Source organism: Theropithecus gelada, chromosome 17, assembly GCF_003255815.1.
Source record: "Theropithecus gelada isolate Dixy chromosome 17, Tgel_1.0, whole genome shotgun sequence".
Classification (NCBI taxonomy): domain Eukaryota; kingdom Metazoa; phylum Chordata; class Mammalia; order Primates; family Cercopithecidae; genus Theropithecus; species Theropithecus gelada.
Genome location: NC_037685.1, coordinates 56229089 through 56251889, shown reverse-complemented (window position 1 = coordinate 56251889; position 22801 = coordinate 56229089). Strand labels below are relative to the sequence as shown.

General features: G+C 42.9%; 1 protein-coding gene across 1 annotated transcript in view; it reads left to right on the top strand.

The window, feature by feature from the left end:
* Nucleotides 1–22801, top strand: part of MIPEP (mitochondrial intermediate peptidase) — a 152867-nt gene that overhangs the window by 120072 nt on the left and 9994 nt on the right. Inside the window, exons 17-18 of the mRNA XM_025364706.1 lie at nucleotides 2662–2783; nucleotides 6217–6290. Of these exons, the coding sequence (XP_025220491.1) occupies nucleotides 2662–2783; nucleotides 6217–6290 (196 nt within the window). The remainder of the gene's footprint in view (nucleotides 1–2661; nucleotides 2784–6216; nucleotides 6291–22801) is intronic.

Here is a 22801-nt window from a genome sequence, read left to right as displayed (position 1 = left end):
AGGGCACAGCTCCACCAAGGGCATGCATCTGTTGCACCTCCAGCAGCCTCAGCCCCACTGTTGGTTGTGTTTTCATGGTACTGTGTGGGGGTGGCACTTGGGCCTGGAGTTGGGGTATCTTGTGAGGTAGGATATAGGTCTAGCTGCTGTGAGAGAGACCCAAAACAATAGCTGTGCAAGTGCCCCAGCCCAGCGCAGGAGGTGGCTGCCCCCGTTACAGGCCCACACTTCTGACTGGCTGCATCCCCAAGAAGGAAGGGGCGTGGATCATTCCTTCAGGACACCACTCACAAGGTGCCCACCTGACTTCCAATCGTGTCTTCTTACAGAAAGAGGAGAACGGATGTGGAGGTGCACGGTGCCTCGGAGGTGCTGGCCTCATGTCCGCATCTGCGTGCAGTGCTCCTGCACACCTTCCTTAGGACAGAGCCCTTGCTGAGCCCAGGCAGACTAGCTGTCTTGGAGAATTGGACACAACCAGAGAGTCACTAGCATTGCCATGCGTCTTTTAAGCCACTGTGTAGTGAACACAGGGAGTATGCTGCCACGTTCCTGTGATGAAGTAACCATATTTTAAAAGTTTCCTGCTCGGTATGTTAACTAGAATTCACTTACCTAGTTTATAGAGTTGTAACAAGGATTATACTTTATTTATTCTTTATTTTCTGGGAAGTTAACAAATTCGTTAAGAGTGTTGTTATCATGGTTAAAAAAAGTTAAGCTTTTTAAAAAAGTTGTTTTTTTATTTATTTTTTAATTATGTTTTTGAGACAGATGCTTGCTCTGTCGCCCAGGCTGGAGTGCAGTGATGCAATCTTGGCTCACTACAACCTCCACCTCCTGGGTTCAAGCAATTCGCCTGCTTCAACTTCCCGAGTTGCTGAGATTACAGACATGTGCCGCCATGCCTGGCTAATTTTTGTATTTTTAGTAGAGACAGGGTTTCACCATGTTAGCCAGGCTGGTCTCGAATTCTTGGCCTCAAGTGACCCAGCTGCCTCAGCCTCCTGATGTGCTGGGATTACAGGCATGAGCCAGTGTGCCCGGCCCAAGCTTCTATTTTTAAAAGAAATGTTTATGTCAGATAAAGAGAGAAGAAAGTGAATGATTGCCATGTCAGATTTGTTTCAGAAAAGTAAAAATGTTAAAGTCCTAAGTGTAGCCTTCGAGGGCAGTTTTCGTAGTCCCAGCTTTGGCTGGGGTGACGTTACAGCAGACGCGCCATTGCAAGCTCATGTGCTGTGCTTGCGTAGCCCTGCCCTGGCAGATGGGTTGGAATGGAGATGTTTTCCACTTTAGCAACAGAGAAAGAGCAGTATTCCTAGGAAAAGAAGTTTCCAGTGGAACAGTGTCCTTCCATGAAAATCCATGTGGCCTTTCCTATCATAATGACATCATTGTCCTTAGGTAGAATGGATGCTCTCTCTGTGTGTGCCAGACCCCAAATCCCCTCCTCCAATGTTGATGACCAGGCATTCCGAGCGGGTCAGAACAGATGTGCACGTCCACCCGGCTCCACCACTGGCACTCCTGCCACCGTCTCTAGGCTGTCTTCTCTACGTTTCTGTCACAGAAGTGAATCCCAGAGTGATGAACTTGTAGAAAACAATTAGGTGTCTGCTTCTCCTGTCTTATGATTAGAAAATAAGTGGAAGGAGCTCAGAGGAGGGACCACAGACAGTTTGTTCACTGGGAGGCAAGTTGCTGGTGGTTATCTTTGGTTCTTAGCGTTTGTCTCTTCTAAAAACAAAAAAGAATGCATTCCCAGACTACCCCTCTTTATCTAGTTATGATTTTTAAATTCTGTCCCATTTTTCTTCTCCTCTGTGACTTTTTGTTTCGTCGTAAAATGTAATTATGGTAAAAACATGGAAGGTTTTTATGTTACAAAAACGAGTTCATGAAAAGCAGTTCGTGCAACAGAGAATCATTGCAGAGTACAACTCTCTGAACTACCTAAATTATTAAAAATAAGTAAACTCCTGACTTTACTGTTTTTCTAGATAGTCATGTGAAATACAATGTATTATAATCAGCGTAATTAAACTCACTCAATGAAGAAGATTAACCATCTATTTGGAGCAAAACACATACACCTATCTATGATTATATTTATGTGATACAAAATTTTCTTTGTGTATGTCTTAGTGTGCTAGGGCTGCCTTCACAAAATACCAGAGCCTATGTGGCTTAAACAATAGAAATTTACTTCCCACTGTTCTGGAGGCTGGAAATCCAGACCAAGGTGTCAGCAGGTCTGGCTTCTCCCGAGGCCCCATTGGCCTGGAGACAACCTTTCCTCGGTGCCCACACCCTGGCATCCAGCTTTCCTCCTCTTCCAAGACACCAGTGCGATTGGGCGAGGGCCCAGTCTAAGAGCTTCACTTTTACTTAATCACTTCTTTGGAGGCCCTGCCTCCTGATGAGTCACATTCTGAGGTATGGCTTTGGGTTTCAACATGTGAATTTTGAGGAGACACACTTCAGCCCATAACAGTGTATAAAATGTGAAAATAGTGATATCATAGGTGACACAGCCTTCTAGGGTAAAATGCAGATGAAAACATTGACGGGTCTCTCTGTGTCTCCACTGTGTTCTCACATGTGATACTCTCCAAGTGGAAGCTGACTTGTGTCCCGTGCTGTGTCTGTTCTCGGCAGGCCTGGCAGCTGCGGTTCAGCCACCTCGTGGGGTACGGCGCTAAGTACTACTCTTACCTCATGTCCAGAGCGGTCGCCTCCATGCTGTGGAAGGAGTGCTTTCTGCGGGATCCTTTCAACAGGTAAGAAGGGGGTAAGTTCTAAACTGTGGCCGCCTCGGACCGCAGTCATTCCCCACTCCATTGCATCTGAAGCTGGACTCGGAGAGCCGCAGCCCACAGAACACAGCCAAGCCCGGCAGGAAGTGGCAGCTCCGCAGACAGCCTCATCCCGCTTGGCCCTTCTCACCCAAGCTTGCTCCTGCTTCCTGCAGCTGATGGTGACCCTGGACATCCCCCTGCCCTGCAGCCACTGTGTGGAGGTGGCCCTGTGGGGCCTGAGGGAACTGTCGTGTGAGGGCTCCTGTGCTCTGTGAAGCAGCCCATGCCACTCCCGTGGGGTTTCTTGGCTTTTCTGACCTCACCACGTGATACAGGACGCCCACCCCTTTCCACAGAATGGAGGGAGAACAAGGCACTGGAGAGGCTAGGGGCATGTAGGGAGGAAGTAGGGGTGCCTAGGATCAGTAGTCCTGCTTTCCCAATCTCTTCCTAGAGGCCAGGTAGTGGTTACACTTGCATTGGGTGGAGAGGTACAGGAGATGCCTTGCTTCCTGGAGGGTGCGAGGGATTCTGTGCTGTGGCTGGGGGATGCAGGGGATCCCGTGCTGTCTGGGGGGTGTGGGGGATCCCGTGCTCTCTGNTCTGGGGGGTGTGGGGGATCCCGTGCTGTCTGGTGGGTGTGAGGGGATCCCGTGCTCTCTGGGGGGCTGTAGGGGATCCTGTGCTGTTTGGGGAGGTGTGTGGGGTCCTGTGCTGGGTGAAGGGTGCGAGGGATCCCATGCTGGCTGGAGAGATGTAGGAGATCTTCTCTTTGCTCCCTGATTTGGCCTCCTGATCCTCCTAACAGGACTTCCTATAACAATAGGAACCAAGAGGTTGTCAAGTTTGGGTCCTGTGATTCCTTAGAAGGTGCTTTCTTTGAAAGAAAACCAGTAATTATAATCTGGTGTCAGAGTTGTTTATAGCATTTATCTTCTCACCACACAAATAACTACATCTCCAAATTCTTTTCAGGGAGCTTTGGCTGATGAGTGTTATTTTTACTGCTTTATCTTGGTTTTTAGAGTGTCCTAGAGTTTTCCCGTAGTATTCACAGCAGTCTTGGCAGAAACCAGCAGTTTCTATAAGAGAAAACTGAGGCTCAGAGAAAACAGTTTGTTCAGACTTCACCATTAAAAACTGGACTAAGACTGTAATCTAGATCTTCTCATTCCTGGTTTCTTCTCCCTCCCACCTCTGCCTCACCGTCTGTCTTTCATACAATTTGACATAGACTTGGATTTTTCTCAGCAGTTAATAATCACATTCGTTTCAAATTATTTGAGCCTGAATGTGATGTCATAGAATTTTTAAATATTTTGCAGCTTGGTACTCACATGTATTTTGTCTTCTGCCCTTTGCAGACTGTAGACATTTGGTCTGCTTTTCAGATTTTATTTTTAAAGGATCTTTAGCCAAACTTGACATCAGTAAATCAGTTTCAGGGATTATAACGTTTTACTGTAGATTTCTGTAAAATAGGCAAAATATCATCTTGTTTGAAGTACACTTTACTAGAAAAGCACATACTATAAAATATATACGTTTCTAAATATTTATATCTTATTTATGTGTACATTCTTGCCTAGACATGTAGTTGCCATACTTTTATGGGCATATTAAAGTAAGCTAGTAAAAATGCTCACTGGACTAGAAAATTTCTAATCTCTGTCAAAGTCTTCTTTTTGATCTCACTCCTGAAAAATAACCAGGCTGGAGCCTCCATCAGCAAGCCAGGCATTGCAGAGCTGAGGCAAGCCAGGAGCTGGAGGTCTGTGGGGAGGGATTGGATTTAGGGTCAGTGCACTATATCCCATGGCTGAGAAGGGCCTCGGAGCACCCCAGGCCAGGAGTCAGGCAGGGCCCCTCAGCCACGCCTGCCCTGAGGGGAGGCTCCACCTCAGTCCAGGCTTCCTGCTTTGTTTAGCACTCACTTCAGGATGTGCCCAGGGCTAGTGTTTGATGTCAGCATGTTTTTGATACTGTAATGCTATCAAAAAGTCTGATTAAAGATCATGTTCACAAAATGACCCAGAGGTAAAGAGGCTCCAGAGCTTCTCAAATGGAAACAATATCAAAATTTATTTCACCTGCCTCATCATAGTGTGTCATCATGTATGTTAAAGAAATTGCATTTTTCATAAAATACAAAAGAGTAGTACTAAATAACTTGTTTCCAGGTCCCATTAGTTTGGAGGATTTATGTCTACAAAAATTATTCCAAACCTACCTTCACATGTTGTCATAAACAGTGTTCCTTGTGGAAGGCTGTCAGGTGGGCATATCCAGGTGACACAGAGTACCGGAAGACGGGAACAGGGCAGCCCCCACTGTGCCTTTACCACCAGCACACTCCAGTGGAGCTTGCTGGTCTGTTAATTGTTATCCTAAACCAAGGTCTTCTGGTGTAATTAACCTTTTCCTGCCGGCTTCTCTTCCTTCACTCTTATTTTAGAATGTTCTTTTTCTCTTCTTTATTAGGTGCCATCACAAATTATTTCTTAATGGTATAATTTCAAGCCTCATTTAAAATAATCCTAAAACTATTTTTGTAGAGAATAAAATATAATATTTTACTTATTCTATAACAGGAGTCCCCAATCCCCAGGCCACAGACTGGCACTGGGAACTGGGCCACACAGCCGGAGGTGTGGTGGATGGGTGAGCGAGTGAAGCATCATCTGTATTGGCAGCTGCTCCCCATCACTCTACCGCCTGAGCGCCATCTCCTGTTGGATCAGTGGCAGCGTTAGATTCTCATAGGCGCAGGAACCCTACTGTGAACTGCACATATGATCCTTATGATTCCCTCACAAGGATCTGGGATGGGCACTCCTTATGAGAATCTAAGGCCTGATGATCTGTCACTGTCTCCCATCACCCCTGGATGGTACCATCTAGTTGTAGAAAAACAAGCTCAGGGCTCCCACTGATTCTACATTATGGCGAGCTGTATACTTATTCCACTATATATTCCAATGTATAATGTGGTAATAAAGTGCATCGTAAATGGAATGTTCTTAAATCATCCTGAAGCCATCCCTCCCCCATCAACCCTGGTCTGTGGAAAAACTGTCTTTCACAAAACCAGTCCCTGGTGCCAAAAAGGCTGGGGACAGCTATTGATTAATACATAAAGTAATTATTTTTATAAAGTGAGGTCTCTTGTTAACAAAACAGAGAGCCAAAAGTATAGTTATCCTCTTACAGGGAATATATCACACCTGATTTATTTTAGAACAATTTAAAAGCCAGAATTTGATTTTTAGAAGCAAGAAAATAATGGCCGAATTGTCACATGGTGGCAGCTTTTATGAATATGATGTCAGTGTGAGTCAGGACTTGTCTTGTGAGTCAAAACCAGTGTGAATGGAGGCTGCGCAAGCAGGTGTCTAACAGTTCCTCTCTTCCCCAGGGCCGCTGGGGAGCGCTATCGCAGGGAGATGCTGGCCCACGGTGGAGGCAGAGAGCCCATGCTCATGGTTGAAGGTAAAACAAAACCAAAATGGCACCATCTATAGTGAAAGCTGTTTTATGTTTTCTCCATATGTTTTTTTCATTTAAAGAAAATGTTTTAGGCCAGGTGTGGTGGTTCACGCCTGTAATCCCAGCACTTTGGGAGGCCCCAAGAAGGGTGGATCACCTGAGGTCAGGAGTTTGAGACCAGCCTGGCCAACATGGTGAAACCCTGTCTCTGCCAAAAATACAAAAAATAGCTGGGTGTGGTGACAGACGCCTGTAATCCCAGCTACTCCGGAGGCTGAGACAGGAGAATCACTTGAACCCAGGAGGCAGAGGTTGCAGTGAGCCGAGATCGTGCCATTGCACTCCAGCCTGGGCAACAAGAGCAGAACTCCGTCTCAAAAAAAAAGAAAAGAAAAAGAAATATCTTAGCTGTGCATTGTGTTCTAAGCATCTGTCTCACTGTGTCCTAAGTAAATTAATTTTTAGTTACCATGATTTATTCAAGTACCAGGATAAAAATTCAGGTTTTAGCTTTCAAAATGTTACTTAGACTCTAACAGAAAAATTTTTTATTTGTCATAAACTCTTAGAAAATTTTCCTTTAGATTTTAATAGGTCACAGTATTTTTTTTTAATCTGAAGAACTCATTTATTTTTTATTCCTTTATTTCTTTTTCTGAAAGTTTAGCTAAGAAATTCCAAGGCATCGGGTTAGCTTTTTTTTTTTTTTAACCTTTTGAAAAATTATAACTTAATTAAATATTCTCTTTAAGGTACCACAATTATTTTTTTCTATGTAATTTTCTCAGTAATTTTTTTTGAGTATTTTTACTGAAAATTTAATTGTAAATGGAAGTGATCATCATGATTTTTCATATATAAATATAAGAACATTGAAACATTCTTACAAATATAGGAAGATATGAATGTTACTAGATAATTGCAGTATATCGATGTGTTATATTTGCAGCTGAGCTTGACTATCTGAAAAGTTTTCTGGCTATCTGAAAAAGTGCATATAGGAAATAACTTTCAATATTGGAGAAGTGTTGTTGTTATTATAGTAATTGAGTGGGTCTGGGTAGCAGTGTGACTTAAATGTCTCCTTGCCTAAGACTGTTGAATCTAATGCCTATAGTCCCTTTTAGTAGAATTCCAGATTCTTGCCTTCAGCCATTCATGTATTCAGCAAACATTTGTGAAGCGCTAATTATGTGCCGGACATGACTCTGTGTGCCAGAGGTGAAGTAGTGAAAGACACCTAGACAAGCATCCTGCTTTTCTGAAGACTGCATTCCTTCCCTCAGCTTTGTGAAGAGTGAGGAAGTGTGCATGCTGACGCAGCCGTCATTTGCAGCTAGTCCTTGTTGGCCCTTATTGAACTTTGCCACCTCTGGGGACGGTGTTAGGGATTTCCATGTATCTGTTGATTGACTCTTCTTAGTAACCCTGTGAGACAGGAGTTACGATCCCCATTTTATAGACAATAAACAGGTCAGGCCCTCTGCTTATGTCACAAGGCAGTGTGTGGAAGAGCCAGGGATTGAACCGGGACCTCAGGCAGCAGACCAAACTCTTCAGCTGCCTGTACTGTCAGACAGGACATCTAGTTCAGGGTCTGTCCCAGACCCAGGCAAAAGTGAAACAACAGGCACATCGTAATAAGCTACTGATTGGGTACACTGTGTACTTTCGGCTGGTGCTTGGTAGCGCCAGCCCAGCAGGAGCTGAGGCGGAAAAGCAGCCTTCTCAAGTAGTGAGTTTCTCTGTGAGGTGTGTGTTCCTGGCAGCCGGGCGTGGCTCATCCTTTCCCAGGCCATGCTGTCTACACCTCAACATTTGCTGATAGGAGATGCCATCAAAAGAAAAAAATGCAAATCTTTTTCAGTGTTTATCTTTCGGCTGGTGTGCTTTTCTAGTCAGCTTCCCAGAATGTTGCAGCTAACTCTCTAAAAATTCTGTCTTTGTCCAAAACAATTTTGTGTTAAGAAACTTAACATTTTCTGCACTAAAATTCACAGGGGAGAAAAAGAAGTCCACCATTCAAACCAGAGATGATGAACTATTCAGATTTTAGTTAACACAAACAATAGAACAATTCTTTCACATTTTCATATTTTTCTTAATGCTGTTCTGTCAGATCTCATTAATTCACATGACTTGTTTCATGTCAGAGGTGAATGGGGGACATGCAAAGAGGGTTATGCCAGTTGTCACTTCATAGGGCTGGATTTGTTGGGGTCTTAACCCTTAGTGGCTTCTCATTTTCTTGAAGGCAGTCAGCCTGTGCCCCAAAACATCGGGGCATAGGTGTTGGCTCACAGCCTTAACACTGGGGTATCACCAGGAGTGATGAGTGAAATGACTGAGATTTGTAATGTAAAAGCATACAGGATCTCATTGGCAGTATTCTTCTATGAAAACGTAACTTTTTATAGGTACCTTGTATATTTTTGCTTAACTGCTTCCTGGATAAATGTAAAGAATTGTATTACATAGCAAAATGCAAAGAAATAGAATACCTGCCTTCAAATTATGTACCTCCCTAACCAAATCACAACTGTTCTTACCTTCTCAGTTATAAGACTGTGTTTCTTAGGGTCAGAATACCTTTGTATTCACACTTGTGCTCTTTGAATGATACACATTCAGAGAAGTCAAATAGGGAATGCTTTTGATCTTTGCATAATAAGTTCTACATAGGCAAACTTTTAGATTATTTATCTTTTTTCAGAATGAGTCATCCTTTGGGAACAGGGCTCTGCTCAGAGCTCTGAGTCCCTCGGCCATTTCAAGTCCTCACCAACTAGAGGCCAACACCCCGTTCAGGGAAGTCCCTGAGCACACAGGATTCCTCTACTTTCTTTTTTCCCTGATGTTTGCTTTACATTCATCAGTTAAAGGCCACTGCTCGGCAGCCGCGTGTCTATGCTCCCTAACTCTTGGCTGCAAGGTGTTTATTCAGCAGTCTCCCATTACCTAACTTTACACAGACTGATCCTCACAGGAAAAAAGACAAGTTGCAGCAGCAGGGGCTTTTCTTAAAAAGCCTAACGCACCAAATACCATTTGAAGGCAACATAATAGTGGTTAAAACAGTACTTTCTTCCCCAGAGAAAGCAAGCAATCACATGGTGAAATAGAATTGGATTTGCAGCCAGTGACTCTGCTACTTACTGTCTATAAATTACTTCAGAAAGTCACTTCATTTCCTTGTGGGAGGTAAAATGTGATTTGACTTCAAAACACTTCTTTTTTATTTTTATTTATTTATTTTTTATTTTTTTTGAGATGGAGTCTCTACTTCCCAGGCTGGAATGCAGTAGCACAATCTCCTCTCACTGCAACCTCCACCTCCTGGGTTTATGAGATTCTCCTGCCTCAGCCTACTGAGTAGCTGGGACCACAGGCCTGTGCCACCATGCCCGGCTAAGTTTTGTATTTTTAGTAGAGATGGGATTTTGCCATGTTGGCCAGGCTGGTCTCAAACTCCGGACCTCAGGTGATCTGCCCTCCTCGGCCTCCCAAAGTGCTGGGATTACAGGCGTGAGCCACCTTGCCTAGCCCAAAACACTTCTTTTTAATCTGCTTCTCCTTTTTTTAATCTCTGAAGGGGGTGGGGTGTGTGTGCAGACATGTGGCAGTAATGTCGCGGATTGACAGCATGGCCTTGTCTATTTTTAAACGCATTCATAGCTTACATAAAGATGTATATTATAGGCATGACATTCAGTCACTTAATCCTCCACTAAACACATGTGGCAATACCTGACTGAAACCAACTTTCTTAATTGCTGAGATATCTGGGGTGAGGTTTAACTCTCATTGTCAATATTAAGGTTTTCTGCTGTTTATCTCCTACCCCCACAATGGTTTTTGGCTTATGTTAAATCACATTTCTGAGTAATAAGATAACTTAAGGTTTTTGCTTAAAACAAACCATAATGATACGGCATTTCCATTCATTTTACCGTTTTATAAAATATATACCAGAGTATTTGTTAAGTGTGTTGTGGTGAGCGTGATCTAAGGTTCAGTTTCCATTACTGTCACTTCAGAAAATGCAGTTTTCTAGAAAGACAGATATGCTGAGGTTTGTGAGTAGCAAGGAAGTAATACTTTGCCCCACTAGGAAGCAGAATTGTTCCTTACTACAGCAAATAGACAGGTGGAATTAGACAGATATTAGGAATGGAAGCTGTGTTAGTCCAGCAGTCTGTGAATGGCAATGGTAGTACTCAGGCAAGATTTCATGTTGCCCTCTGTAAACTATTTGGTCTTTTTGTGTTTTATGTTACGTAAAATTTTTAGGTAAATGCCTCTTACTGAGATTTTACGTTCAGATTTTACTTATCCTCTGATAAGTTTAATCCCCTATGACACAGGTCATATTGTCCCTCTTTTTATAAATAATGAAACTGAGGGTTCATACCCTCTGTGCTGCCTTGCCCACAGTTTTCTCTGTTGATCCTTAAGTTCTGACATGAAAGTGACCTGGCCTTTAGAAGGCAAGAGATGTAAGCAGTGTGGGTCTTGGGCCCTGATGCTTCTCTTCATGATCTCCAAGTCTTTTTTTTTTTTTTTAATGTCACAACCTATCTATTCCCATTGACACTGGAGAGGCCTGCCTGACATCCACTGGTCAACAATCAAATCTTCCTCTTCCTGCGAGCTCCTTTCGACTTTCATGGCAAAGCCGTCAGTTTAGTTTATAACATTTTTAGCCACGGTGGTCCCGATGGAAAGATTCTCCCCACAGCCATGTAGGCAGGACATGGCCCAGTTAGTTTTGGGTTCTGCCTCTGGTTCTAGAATTCCTTGTGCCCTCTTTCTTCAACCCTTCCAGAGAGAATCTGAGGGGAAGGGGAAGGGAAGGGATAGAGTCCAAGATTTTAGCATTCCAGAAGGTTATTTGTAAATACTAAACAACTTTATTTCTATGTTCCTTTCTAATCAGAATCCCTCTGGCCAAAAGCAGTATGCAAGTAGAGACACTAAATAATGTACTAAATAGTAACTTGATGGAGTTTTCCAAATGGACCAAAGATCAGATCAGATGGAAAGAAACAGTAGTAGCTAAATGAGTCAATTCTCAACAACTGAAACTCTATTTTGTTTGTTTTCTCCCATCAGACTGACTCACCAAACCAAAGTCTAGAAGCCCACAGGGCCTTACCTTAAGCTGATTAAAATCATAATACATTTCTGTAGAGCTTTATTTATAGTCTGCCAAACACATTTGCTTTTGCCATATTATCCTATATCATCTCTTCTGGCTTATTAAATATTTTTTGTTCAAGAAACAAACCAGAGAATTATGGTTTATACTCCAAAGAATCACCTCCACACTCCGAGAAGATTAATACAAACAATAAAGATAGCTATCTCCTAGTGTCTTTAAAAACCGTTCTCAGTTCCAGGAGCACGGAGCACATCAGCACCCAGAAATTGGGTTTACACCATTCTCAAGTAAGAGGAACCAAGGCTCCTTGGAGAAATGGCTGATTCCAGGGCTGGAACAAGGAAGATAGAAGATGAGCACAAAGCATCTTATGGTGCCAGAAAGGAAGGACGTGCCCAGAAACACACATAGTGATGAGTGCGTGTGTCATAGCAGCAGGAGCCCACTGAAAGAGCTCCCAGTGCCCCAACCTGGGCCCACTCCAACAATCAAATAGATCACACAGTCTTGGGGTGTGATACAAAGTATTAAATACATATCCATGAGTCCGTACTGATGTAAATGATAACATGACTAGAATAATCTCCCACGGAGAAGAGTTCCGAATAATTTATGTACATACTCCCCACCTCAGGGAAGTGGAAGATAACTCCGCACTCGTTATGTGGGCAGTGCAGAGTGACTTCCTCCAGAGTGCTCTGGAAGGGGAAATGACAGATACAACCTCAGTCAGGTGATCAGGGTCAGCATCAGTGATGCGTCATGTGGACAGTGTGCGTCCTCGATATAATATGATGAGAGGTTTTCCTCCCAGAAACCCATAACCCCAGTCTCATAATGAAAAAAACGTCAGACATACCAGATTCAGGACATTCTGCAGACGACCTAAGTAGTACTCCTCAAAACTGTCAAGGTCATTGAAAACGAAGTCTGAGAAGCTGACACAGCCTAGAGGAGCCTAAGGAGACATGGCAGCTACATGTAGTGTGGTCCCCTGGCGGGTCCTGGAACAGCTGGTGTTGATCGTGCCAGGGCAGTCTGACTAAAGTGTACCCGGAGCTAACAATATTCTGTCAATACTGGTTCGTGAGTTGTGACAGATGTGCCGCACCATGAAAGATATTAATGATGGGGGAAGCTGGCTGAGTGTGGAGTGTGGAGGAACTCCCTTGACTCCGTCACAATTTTTCAGTAAATATAAAACTGTCCTAAAATTTAAAATTTAATTAAAAACAACCTCCGTGGGAAGGTTTTTAGTAATGCCACTGCTGCCCATGGTTTGGTCCACACCTTGACTCACCCTGTTTCCCTGCTTCCCAGCAGCCTTTTCAGTGCCACTTGGGGGGAGGGAGGGGCACAGAGGTGAGACTGGAGGGGGAGTATTGGGCACAAAATGAGGCTGGAAGGTAAGTGGGCGTCAGGTCGGGCAGGGCATCGTGGATGCTGTGAAAGAGAGTTGGTGTTTATTCTGAGGACATGAGAAACCATTGACAGTATTTTGAAGGCAGGTAGTGACAAGATCAGATTTCTCTTGGCATGGAGGCGAGTGAGTGTGATATCAAGGATGACCCCCAAACTCCCTGCTTCAGTTGTTACAGAGATGGTTGCATAGTTATGACCGCCATGGGGGACAGAAATCAAGAAGCCCTTACGCAATTCAGCCACTGGGAGAATTCAGCTCAGGCAACTCCCAAGCCCGTGGGATTCCGTTTCCGAGTGAGTGCAAAGGACTCTGTACAGGATGGGCTGGAGGAAGCCCTTTGCCCATAGAGTTCTGATGATGGGAAACTCCCTTTTTCACAAGGAAACTCACTTCAGTTTTAGACAGCTCTGATTGACAGGATGACACGTTTATTCAAATTGACCCAAAATATTTAGTCCACTTGAAAGTATGATGTCTTGTTGACACAGCAGCTTAAGTAATAAGCGTCGATGCCTTTTTTTTAATAACCTGGTTACTAACCTAGTAGGCAAAATGTGCTTAGTGCAAGGCTTTGCCATTGGTGGTGTTTGCACAATACAACACGACAATCAAGGAGCGCTAAGTCCTGTCTGTCAGCAGAAGTACAGCTGACATTTAAAATAAGAAAGCTAAATAAACAGTCATTGTTCAACAATAGCTTGATTAATTTCCCTATTGTCAAAAGGTATACACAGATACTGAAACAGAAAAGGCATTCTACGTTGTCGTATAGCACTGAAAATTCGTAGTAGTTAATACTTCCAGCTTGAAAGCATGCAGTTAGCATTTATGCAATCTGATTAATTCTCTAGATATTGGCATTGTGTGGCAAAGCTGGCATGCCCAGCACTGTAGCAGAACAGTAAATGCACACTACCTCTGGATGGTTATTCCTAAATTTATTTTGTAGAAGGTGTCTTTGCTTTTTATTTTTTTAATCAAGGGATTTCAAGGGAAAGATAAGCCTTAATGCATGACAGGTTTTGCCTGACTGAGCCAGCAGCATCTGTGCCCCCAGGTATGTGGAGGCTCAGCATCAATAAATGCCAGAACGTGCTCAAAGCACCAGTCTTGGCTTGGGATAAGTGCCCACCCCAGGGTGTGTTTTACATTTGTGAGAGACTTAGGAGGAAACCCCCTCACACAGATGTATTAAATATTAAAAGATAAGACGATTTAAAACTACTAGCACGCCAAGTAAAACTTTGCTGTTGGAAGTCAGTCATTCTGATGAATTCTGACGGTTGTCCAAACATTTATGAATAGAGTCTCTTTGTTTCCCCTGTAGTCAGACACTGTCTACCCCGTTACTCCGCTTTGCTTTTGCTTCATAGCACACACTAACATTTACTTCCTAATTTCAACATGTATTATTTAATTTATTGGTTTATGGTCTCTGCCCCTCCATAAAGTCTAAGTTCTGTGATGGGAGGGCAGCTGACTGTCATGTTCACAGTCGTATCTGCAGCCCCTGTTACAGGGCTCAGCCCATCGGCATTCAGTAAATACTTGTTAAATGAGTGAATACACGAATACCAAAATAGACTTAAAAGAGCAATTGTTTCGTGTGCTATAGAAAAGTTGTGATTTAGTTGGGTGTGATGGCAGGCACCTATAGTCGCAGCTACTTGGGAGACTGAGGCAGGAAAATCACTGGAACCTGGGAGTCAGAGGTTGCAGTGAGCCAAGATCACACCACTGCACTCACTCCAGCCTGGGTAACAGAACGAGACTCCAGCTCAAAACAAAACAGGCCGGGCACAGTGGCTCACGCCGGTAATACCAGCACTTTGGGAAGCCGAGGCAGGCAGATCACAAGGTTAGGAGTTCGAGACCAGACTAGCCAACATAGTGAAACTCCTTCTCTACTAAAAATACAAAAATTAGCTGGGCATGGTGGCACGCGCCTGTAGTCCCAGCTAGTCAGGAGGCTGAGGGAGAAGAATCACTTGAACCCGAGAGGCGGAGGTTGTGGTGAGCTGAGATCACACCACTGCACTCCAGTGTGGGCAACAGAGCGAGACCCCATCTCAACAACAACAACAAAAAGTTGTGATGATTACAATGGGAACAGGTTTTTATTTGCCCGGTTCAGGAATTTTTTTTTATCACATGAATATTTTTGGATATTTCACAGGCTAAATATTTTCATGAAGTTCTTTAATCATGTAAAAGAAAAAATATATATAGCAATTGTGCTGTCTCCACGCTTGTTCAGTCTCTCACCTATTCTCTTACTCCCATCCTGCCCTTCCTGCTTCCTGTCACTCTATTTTAGACACTCTTTGTTTTAGTACAATGCTTGGTTCTGCCCACTGGGCGAGTACTGACTGTTAAGCAGCTAGACAGCAGGCATAAGTAGGGGACACCACTAGAAGAAAGGGGGTCCACTGTCCATTCCCAAATAGGTCCTTACTGGCCAGAGTCAAGCACCTCTTCGTAAGCCCTGGGCAGCAGGAGTTCCTGCCTAACGATTTCAGACAGGACTCTGTTTAAGCAGCATGCAGGAAGAAGACTCACCATGCGGGAAAGGCGAAGGGACAAGGACGGAGTGAAAACGTGCCAGGCAGGTCACGGGCAGCATCTTTAATCCACCAAACACTGCTCTGGTGGGTCGTGTCATCTCCACTTCCCATGCATGGAAGCAAAGCTCTTGTGTCAGAGCCATTCTCTGGCCTAGTCAGGAGTTAGTCACACTCTGTTGTCTCCAGAGCCCCTGCTGCCCCACAGCACTCCTCACCTGACCCCTCTTAGCCATAGACTCTTGAATGCTGGCTGCTCTTCAGCTTCTGTTTTGTCAGTGTTACTTTTGGTGGTTAGCGCTTGTTTTGACAGTTTTCTCTGATAGTAAGCCATCATCGTCGACCTTCTGTGTAAATTTGATGGGTCCCTCTTCCATTTTGAGATACGTCCAGAGGTTGATTTTGAGGTCTGAGACAGGTTTCTCTTCCTCAAGTAAATATCTTATAGTAGATTCATTCCAAAAAATAGACTACTGATTCCATTTTTAGACGATGTCAATGTATACTACTTTCTAAAAGGAATGTAGGTAACATTCTCTCAGTGCTTTGAGTGCTTAATGGAAACATCATGTTTTTTGAAGATGGTCATTTGTAGATGGTGTTCCTTTTTTTTTTTTTTTTTTTTTTTTTGAGAGGGAGTCTCTGTCACCCAGGGGTGGAGTGCAGTGAGGCGATCTCAGCTCACTACAACCTCCGTCTCCTTGGTTCAAGCGATTCTCATACCTCAGCCTCCTGAGTAGCTGGGATTACAGGCGTGTGCCACCATGCGTGGCTAATTTTTGTATTTTTAGCAGAGACGGCGTTTTGCCACGTTGGCCAGGCTGGTCTCCAACTCCTGACCTCAAATGATCCACCTGCCCCAGCCTCCCAAAGTGCTGAGATTACAGGTGTGAGCCACTGCACCTTGCCTATAGATCTATAGATGGTGTTCTTAACTTAGGGTTAAAAATGTGTTCTGGCCTGGTGCCGTGACTGGTGCCTGTAATCCCAGCACTTTGGGAGGCTGAGGTGGGTGGATCACCTGAGGTCAGGAGTTCGAGACCAGCCTGGCCAACATGATAGAACTACGTCTGTACTAAAAATACAAAAATTTGCTGGCTGTGGTGGCATGTACCTGTAGCCCCAGCTACTTTGGAGGCTGAGGCAGGAGAATCACTGGAACCCGGGAGGCAGATGTTGCAGTGAGCCAAGATCATGCCGTTACACTCCAGCCTGGGTGACAAGAGTGAAACGCTGTCTCAAAAAAAAAAAAAAAAAAAAAAAGTGTGCTGAGTGGGCTAAACACAGGTTACAAAAGCGAATGTTTTCTCTCCAAAGCTCTGGTTCTAGGTTTGGTTTGGTTTTGTTTTGAGACATATTCTCGCTCTGTCGTCCAGGCCGGAGCACAGTGGCACAATCTCAGCTCACTGCAAACTCCACTGCCCAGGTTCAAGCGATTCTCCTGCCTCAGCCTCCTGAGTAGCTGGGACTACAGACGCCTACCATCACACTTCGCTAATTTTTTTATTTTTCGCAGTGATGGGATTTCACCATGTTGGCCAGGCTGGTCTCGAACTCCTGACCTCAAGTGATCCGCCCACCTCGCCTCCCAAAGTGCTGGTGTTACAGATGTGAGCCACTGCACCTGGCCTGGATCTAGATTCTTTTTTTTTTTTTTTTTTTTTTTTGAGACGGAGTCTCGCTCTGTCGCCCGGGCTGGAGTGCAGTGGCCGGATTTCAGCTCACTGCAAGCTCCGCCTCCCGGGTTCACGCCATTCTCCTGCCTCAGCCTCCCGAGGAGCTGGGACTACAGGCGCCCGCCACCTCGCCCGGCTAGTTTTTTTTGTATTTTTTAGTAGAGACGGGGTTTCACCGGGTTAGCCAGGATGGTCTCGATCTCCTGAGCTTGTGATCCGCCCGTCTCGGCCTCCCAAAGTGCTGGGATTACAGGGATCTAGATTCTTAACTTTCCTGCTTGACACCCTCAGGCATCAAGCTTCAAGAACTGAGGAATTCACAAGTTGGCGATACACTGATGAATTTACATTTGGAAGGTGTACCAGTAAAAGGTTAAATAGTAGTAATAATTATAGAGATTTAGAGCAGATTTTAGTTGAAGAATTGAAATTGACATTTGCTAGCCAACTCTTTTATGAAATGTTCCCAGAGGACATAGGGACAAGATTTCTCTTGGTTTAACTGGATTGTTTCCTGAAAGAGCATTTACAAGACATCTTCTGGTGTTTGTTTATGTCTTTTTCAACTAAATGTAAATGAAACTTTGTCTTTATGACTGTGATGTAACATTATTAATAATGAAATTAGATTAAGAAATTATACCAATACCTGATTTTCTTTTATATTTAATAGTTTATCTTTACATTAAAGTTTTCTCTTATTAAATAGTCCCTGCTTAATTTTAGAGTTTGCACATCTCAGATATCTGAATAGCATTATCAGGTTCTTTTTGTGACCCATCCCATAAGTTAGAGTATGTCAGGTAACACAGTTTTTTACTCTCTTTCCATTCAGTACTAAATGTATGTTTTGTTTAGGCTTTAGGGTCAGGAGGAAGGCCAACCTGTACTTGTAGCTCCCTTTCTAGCAGTTTAAATAAAGCTGAGCTTTAACAAAGTTCTTAAAATCTTAAGTCACACACTCAAAATAGTGGAATTTCAACACTAGATTTATTTTTGTCTTCCTTTTCATGCACATGCATTTCACATTAGGATAGAGATTTTATTTAAATGCTGCAATAGCCTGTGTATTGATTTTCTAAAGATAGCTAATCCTTTATGTCAGATACTTTCAATAAAACTAGTTTCTGCTACTTGTATATTTCCAGCATTGAATGGATAGGAGGGAGTCATAAAAGTTTAATCAAACCAAGCGTACATTTGTTATTTTACTGTTTATTATTGTTACAATAGTGAGAGCAATAACGCTAAGTACAGCTAAAAGCATTTGTTGAGTGTGTTTGATGTGCCAAGTACTATGTATATTGCTGTATAATCTCATTTAATTCTCTAAACAGTCCCGGGGATGCATACGTAACTTACTTGCCTGAGATCACGTAGCAGCAGACATTAGAACCAGGATTCAGAGTCAAGTACTCTGACTCGCCTGTGTGAGCTGGTAATTTCTTCAACTTCTTTCTCAGGTTATACCAGGAAGTTTTTGCTTTGAAATACGTGCATGCGTATTCCATTGTATTTTTTCCCTTGCTCTTTCATAATTGTTGGCAACTGAGTGGCCTTGTTGGGAATACAGTGATGCTCAAAGAAGATATTATTGGGTTATCAGAGTAAGATATCATGGGGACAGATCTGCAAAGTGGCATGTGCTAACTAGTATGCTAACTAGTAACTAGTATGTATACTAGTATGTAATTGCCTTACCTACAGTAAAATGATTTTGTAGGAAAATAAGATTTGTTGAATGTAAACGCGTGAATGCACGGCATGCAAAGCAAGATTTGGAACTTTACAGAATGCTTATTGGCAGAAAGCTGCTTTTCTTGCACAGCATAGCAGGAATAAATGAGGAAAGCATGTCATGGAATCAGAGTTACAATTTAGTAGCTCTAGGATTATGACACAATTTCAATAATAGAGGCACCCCAGAATAACAGCCAAGTAAATAGAATCCCTAATCTTTGGCTTGTTCATATATTTACTCAACGTAGCCTCTGAAATCACTGAAAGCTTTTTGGAAGAAAGAAATGGAAAGGAGCACCTGCATTCTCAAGGCTAAGACCTCCCTTTTGTGAATGCACTAATATTTTAAGAGGGTGTGTGCATGTTTAATGTGTGGGTGTGTTTGTTTAAGGAAGACATTGAGCTTCAAAAGGCAAGATGTTTTGTAACCCAGAAATGTAATTGTAAATGGAATTATTAAATCTGACAATGAAATTAAAATAAACTAATGTGTAAACAGAGCACATATGTGGGGCTGTACTTGCGGGCTCACCTTCTGTGTAACACGGGTTCAGAGGCTTCACCTGAGTTAATAATTTGAGAGGGAGAGAGAGCCCCATATGTGAATGCTAACAGATACCAATCCAGCACAGGGAGCAGCTGAGTCTTTTCAGTTCAAAGGAAGAGAAGAATTTCACTTCCTGGCTGATAGTCCGATTTTCTCAAGAACTGATTGTAGATAGACGGAATCTACCTTTAGCAAAGGGTGTGGGTAACCACAGTCTTGTAGCCGAGAAAAACTTCAAAGTACAGATGGTGAGCCATACAATTGCCCTAGGCTTGGGAGAGACAGATCTGGAATGAGGATTCTGATCTCATAAAATTCACTTAAGATTTCTCAAACTGCCAGGCTAGCCTTTGTAGCTACAATTCTTAATCAGTCTAGGTTGAGTTTGGCACATAAAATTATTTCAGCGGAAAAAATAGCCATTAAACTATTATGATGAATTATTAGAATTAGTAATGGTGCTGAGAATACTCAAACCTTTTCATTCACTCCCAAATCTGTTTAGATAATCTGCTTTTTGGTACATCCGAGTTATTGTTATATCTAGTAATGGAGGATGGCATAGCACAGACAGCTGTGTATCTGAGTGAATCGCAGGTTCTAAAAAGATTTCTGATCTCTTTTTTAAATTGTGGTAAAATATACTACATGCCATACCATTTGCCATGTTACCCGTTTTTAAATGTATAGTTCAAAGCCATTCACAGTGTCCTACACTTACAATGCTGTGCAGCCATCACCACTATCCATTTTCAGCACTTCCCCATCACCCCAGTGAAGACCCTTTTATCACAGAAATCAGCAGGTAGAAAAATGGATTTATTTTAATTCCATCTTTTGTTTCTTTCTTTTAGTAGATAAACAGTTAGCTAATAAGCAGATGGCAAAAAGTAGAAAAAAGCCGTGATTTATGAGCTGGATAAGTAGCTTGTGATTGTGAGTTTTATGATAGTTTTATGATATTTAATCATAGATCAAATGTTTTGGAATTGAACTTGTACAAAAATAGTAAGCAACCTCATCCTTCAACTCTTGAACTAGGAAGCAGGTTTTCATAAATCGTCGGGTCTGATTATGATAGTGAGTGAGCATTTCTCTGTGTTAAATTCTGTATCTTATTTAATCCTTCTTAACAATCTATCAAAGTAGATGACATTGTGCCAGTTTTATGAACTTCAAACATTATACTAAACTCCAGCATTTTACTTTTACTTAGATTGCCTCCAGTGGAGGTTAAGTGACTAGTCTGAGGTCCCTTAACCAGTTGGTTAACCCAGGGTAATCTGTTACTAAACCCTTGCTCTAACCATCAGGATATATTGCCTTCTTTCGAGCCCCCTAAAGTTTGATTTAGAAAATGAAAAAGGTATTTTTTTCTCTCTATTCTTTCTTGGCACCCCTTCAAAGGAAAACAGTTGTATAGTCAGAAGAGAAATAGCCTGAAATTTTGTATAATGAGACACCATGCAGAACCAGATAACGTTCCATTCAGCCCCAAATTCACACCAGCACAGTGCCCCCGCCAGGCTGTTGGTGGAACTGCATGCAAATGGCTGCTCTGCTGACCAGCAAGGCCCAGGGGGGCTATTGTCCTGTAGAGGGTCCTCAGGGCATTTTGTTTTTTGGAGACTGAGGCTCTTTTTGGTCCACCAGACTGTTTCCTAACTAAGTGATACTTACAGGCCTTAAATAGAAATCTGGCTAATGGAACTTAATTAATTAATTTCTACTAAGTCCAGTGCTGTGGCTGAAATGTAAGAATATGACTAGCTTTTAACTTTTATTTTATTTTTTAAAAAACTTTTTTTTCTAGGTTTGATGTACGTGTGCAGGTTTGTTATATAGATAAGCTTGTGTCATGGGGGCTTTTATCACCCAAATTATTTTATCACCCAGGTACTAAGTCTAGTACCCAATAGTTATTTTTTTTTCCTCTCCCTCCTCCCATGCTCCACACTCAAATAGGCCTCAATGTGTTCTCATTATTTAGCTGCCACTTACAAATAAGAACATGCAGTATTTGGTTTTCTGTTCTTGCGTTAGTTTGCTAAGGATAATGGCCTCCAACTCCATCCACGTTTCTGCAAAGGATGTGATCTCATTCTTTTTTATAGCTACATAGTATTCCATGGTGTATATGTACCACATTTTTTTATAGCTACATAGTATTCCATGGTGTATATGTACCACATTTTCTTTAACCAGTCTGTCATTGATGGGCATTTAGGCTGATTCCATGTCTTTGCTATTGAGAATAGTGCTGCAGTGAACATTCATGTGCATGTGTCTTCATGGTAGGATGATTTATATATTTAGGTATATAACCAGTAATGGGATTGCTGGGTCAGGTGTTAGTTCTGTTTTTAGCTCTTCGAGGAATTGCCACACTGCTTTCCACAATGGCTGAACTAATTTATACTCCCGCCAACACTGTGTAAGCATTCCTTTCTCTCTACAACCTCATCAGCATCTGTTATTTTTTTTGACTTTTTACTAATAACCATTGTGACTGGTGTAAACTGGTATCTCATGGTGATTTTGATTTTTTAGCTTTGATTTTAAAGAACTGATGAGGTATTTGTCCTGGGTGTCTTGGCCTCAGGGCACTGGCCACTCCTGAATGATGTTAGCAGTTCATCCACCTTTCCATATACACAGAGCACCCAGACCTCCCCTCTCCTGGGCAGCCTTGGACACCAAATCCAGGAACTTCCCTTGCACCTTTGAAACCCACAAGCAACGATACTTCCTTCCCCGACTCCACAGGGGAAGATCCAGTTTCAGGGAGACCCAGGCTATGGAGGGCAGTCCCTCTGTGCTTCTTCCTGTCCCCCTCACACCTCCTGCCACCCCCTGACAGGGCTCAGCGGCAGTGAGACACTGTTCTTCGTCCAGGAACAACCCCTGCTTTTCCAGTGAAGGTGGGGAGTAGAAATCAGGCATTAAAGCTTGCTCGTGTATCACGCAGACTTTATGAATCGGAGGAAAGACAGAATCATTTAAATGAAAAAACAGCTGCTTCAGCTACAAATCCTGGGTCTACAGAATCGGTCTTTGATCAGACAAAAAGATCAGTGTTCCGTAGACATCATTAAATTGTTTCTAATAACGGGTGAACTGATCTTTTTTTAAATCAGCTGGAAATCTTCTTGAAAGAAATAGAACCAACTCTGGCTTATCAAAGCAGAAAACCAATTTTTTTTTTGAGGCCACAGAATCAGAGGAAGAAGTTAGAACAGGGCTCCAGAAGAGCAGCTTGCGGGGGCTGGGCAGAGGAGCGGGTGTGTTCTTCATGGGGCTGGTGCTGAGATGGTTCCCTCCAGCCAGCCATAGACTTTCTCCGTGCCTCTCAAGACTCAATCCGGGAAGAACACATCTGGGCAGCCTCACTGGGTGAGCCAAGGGC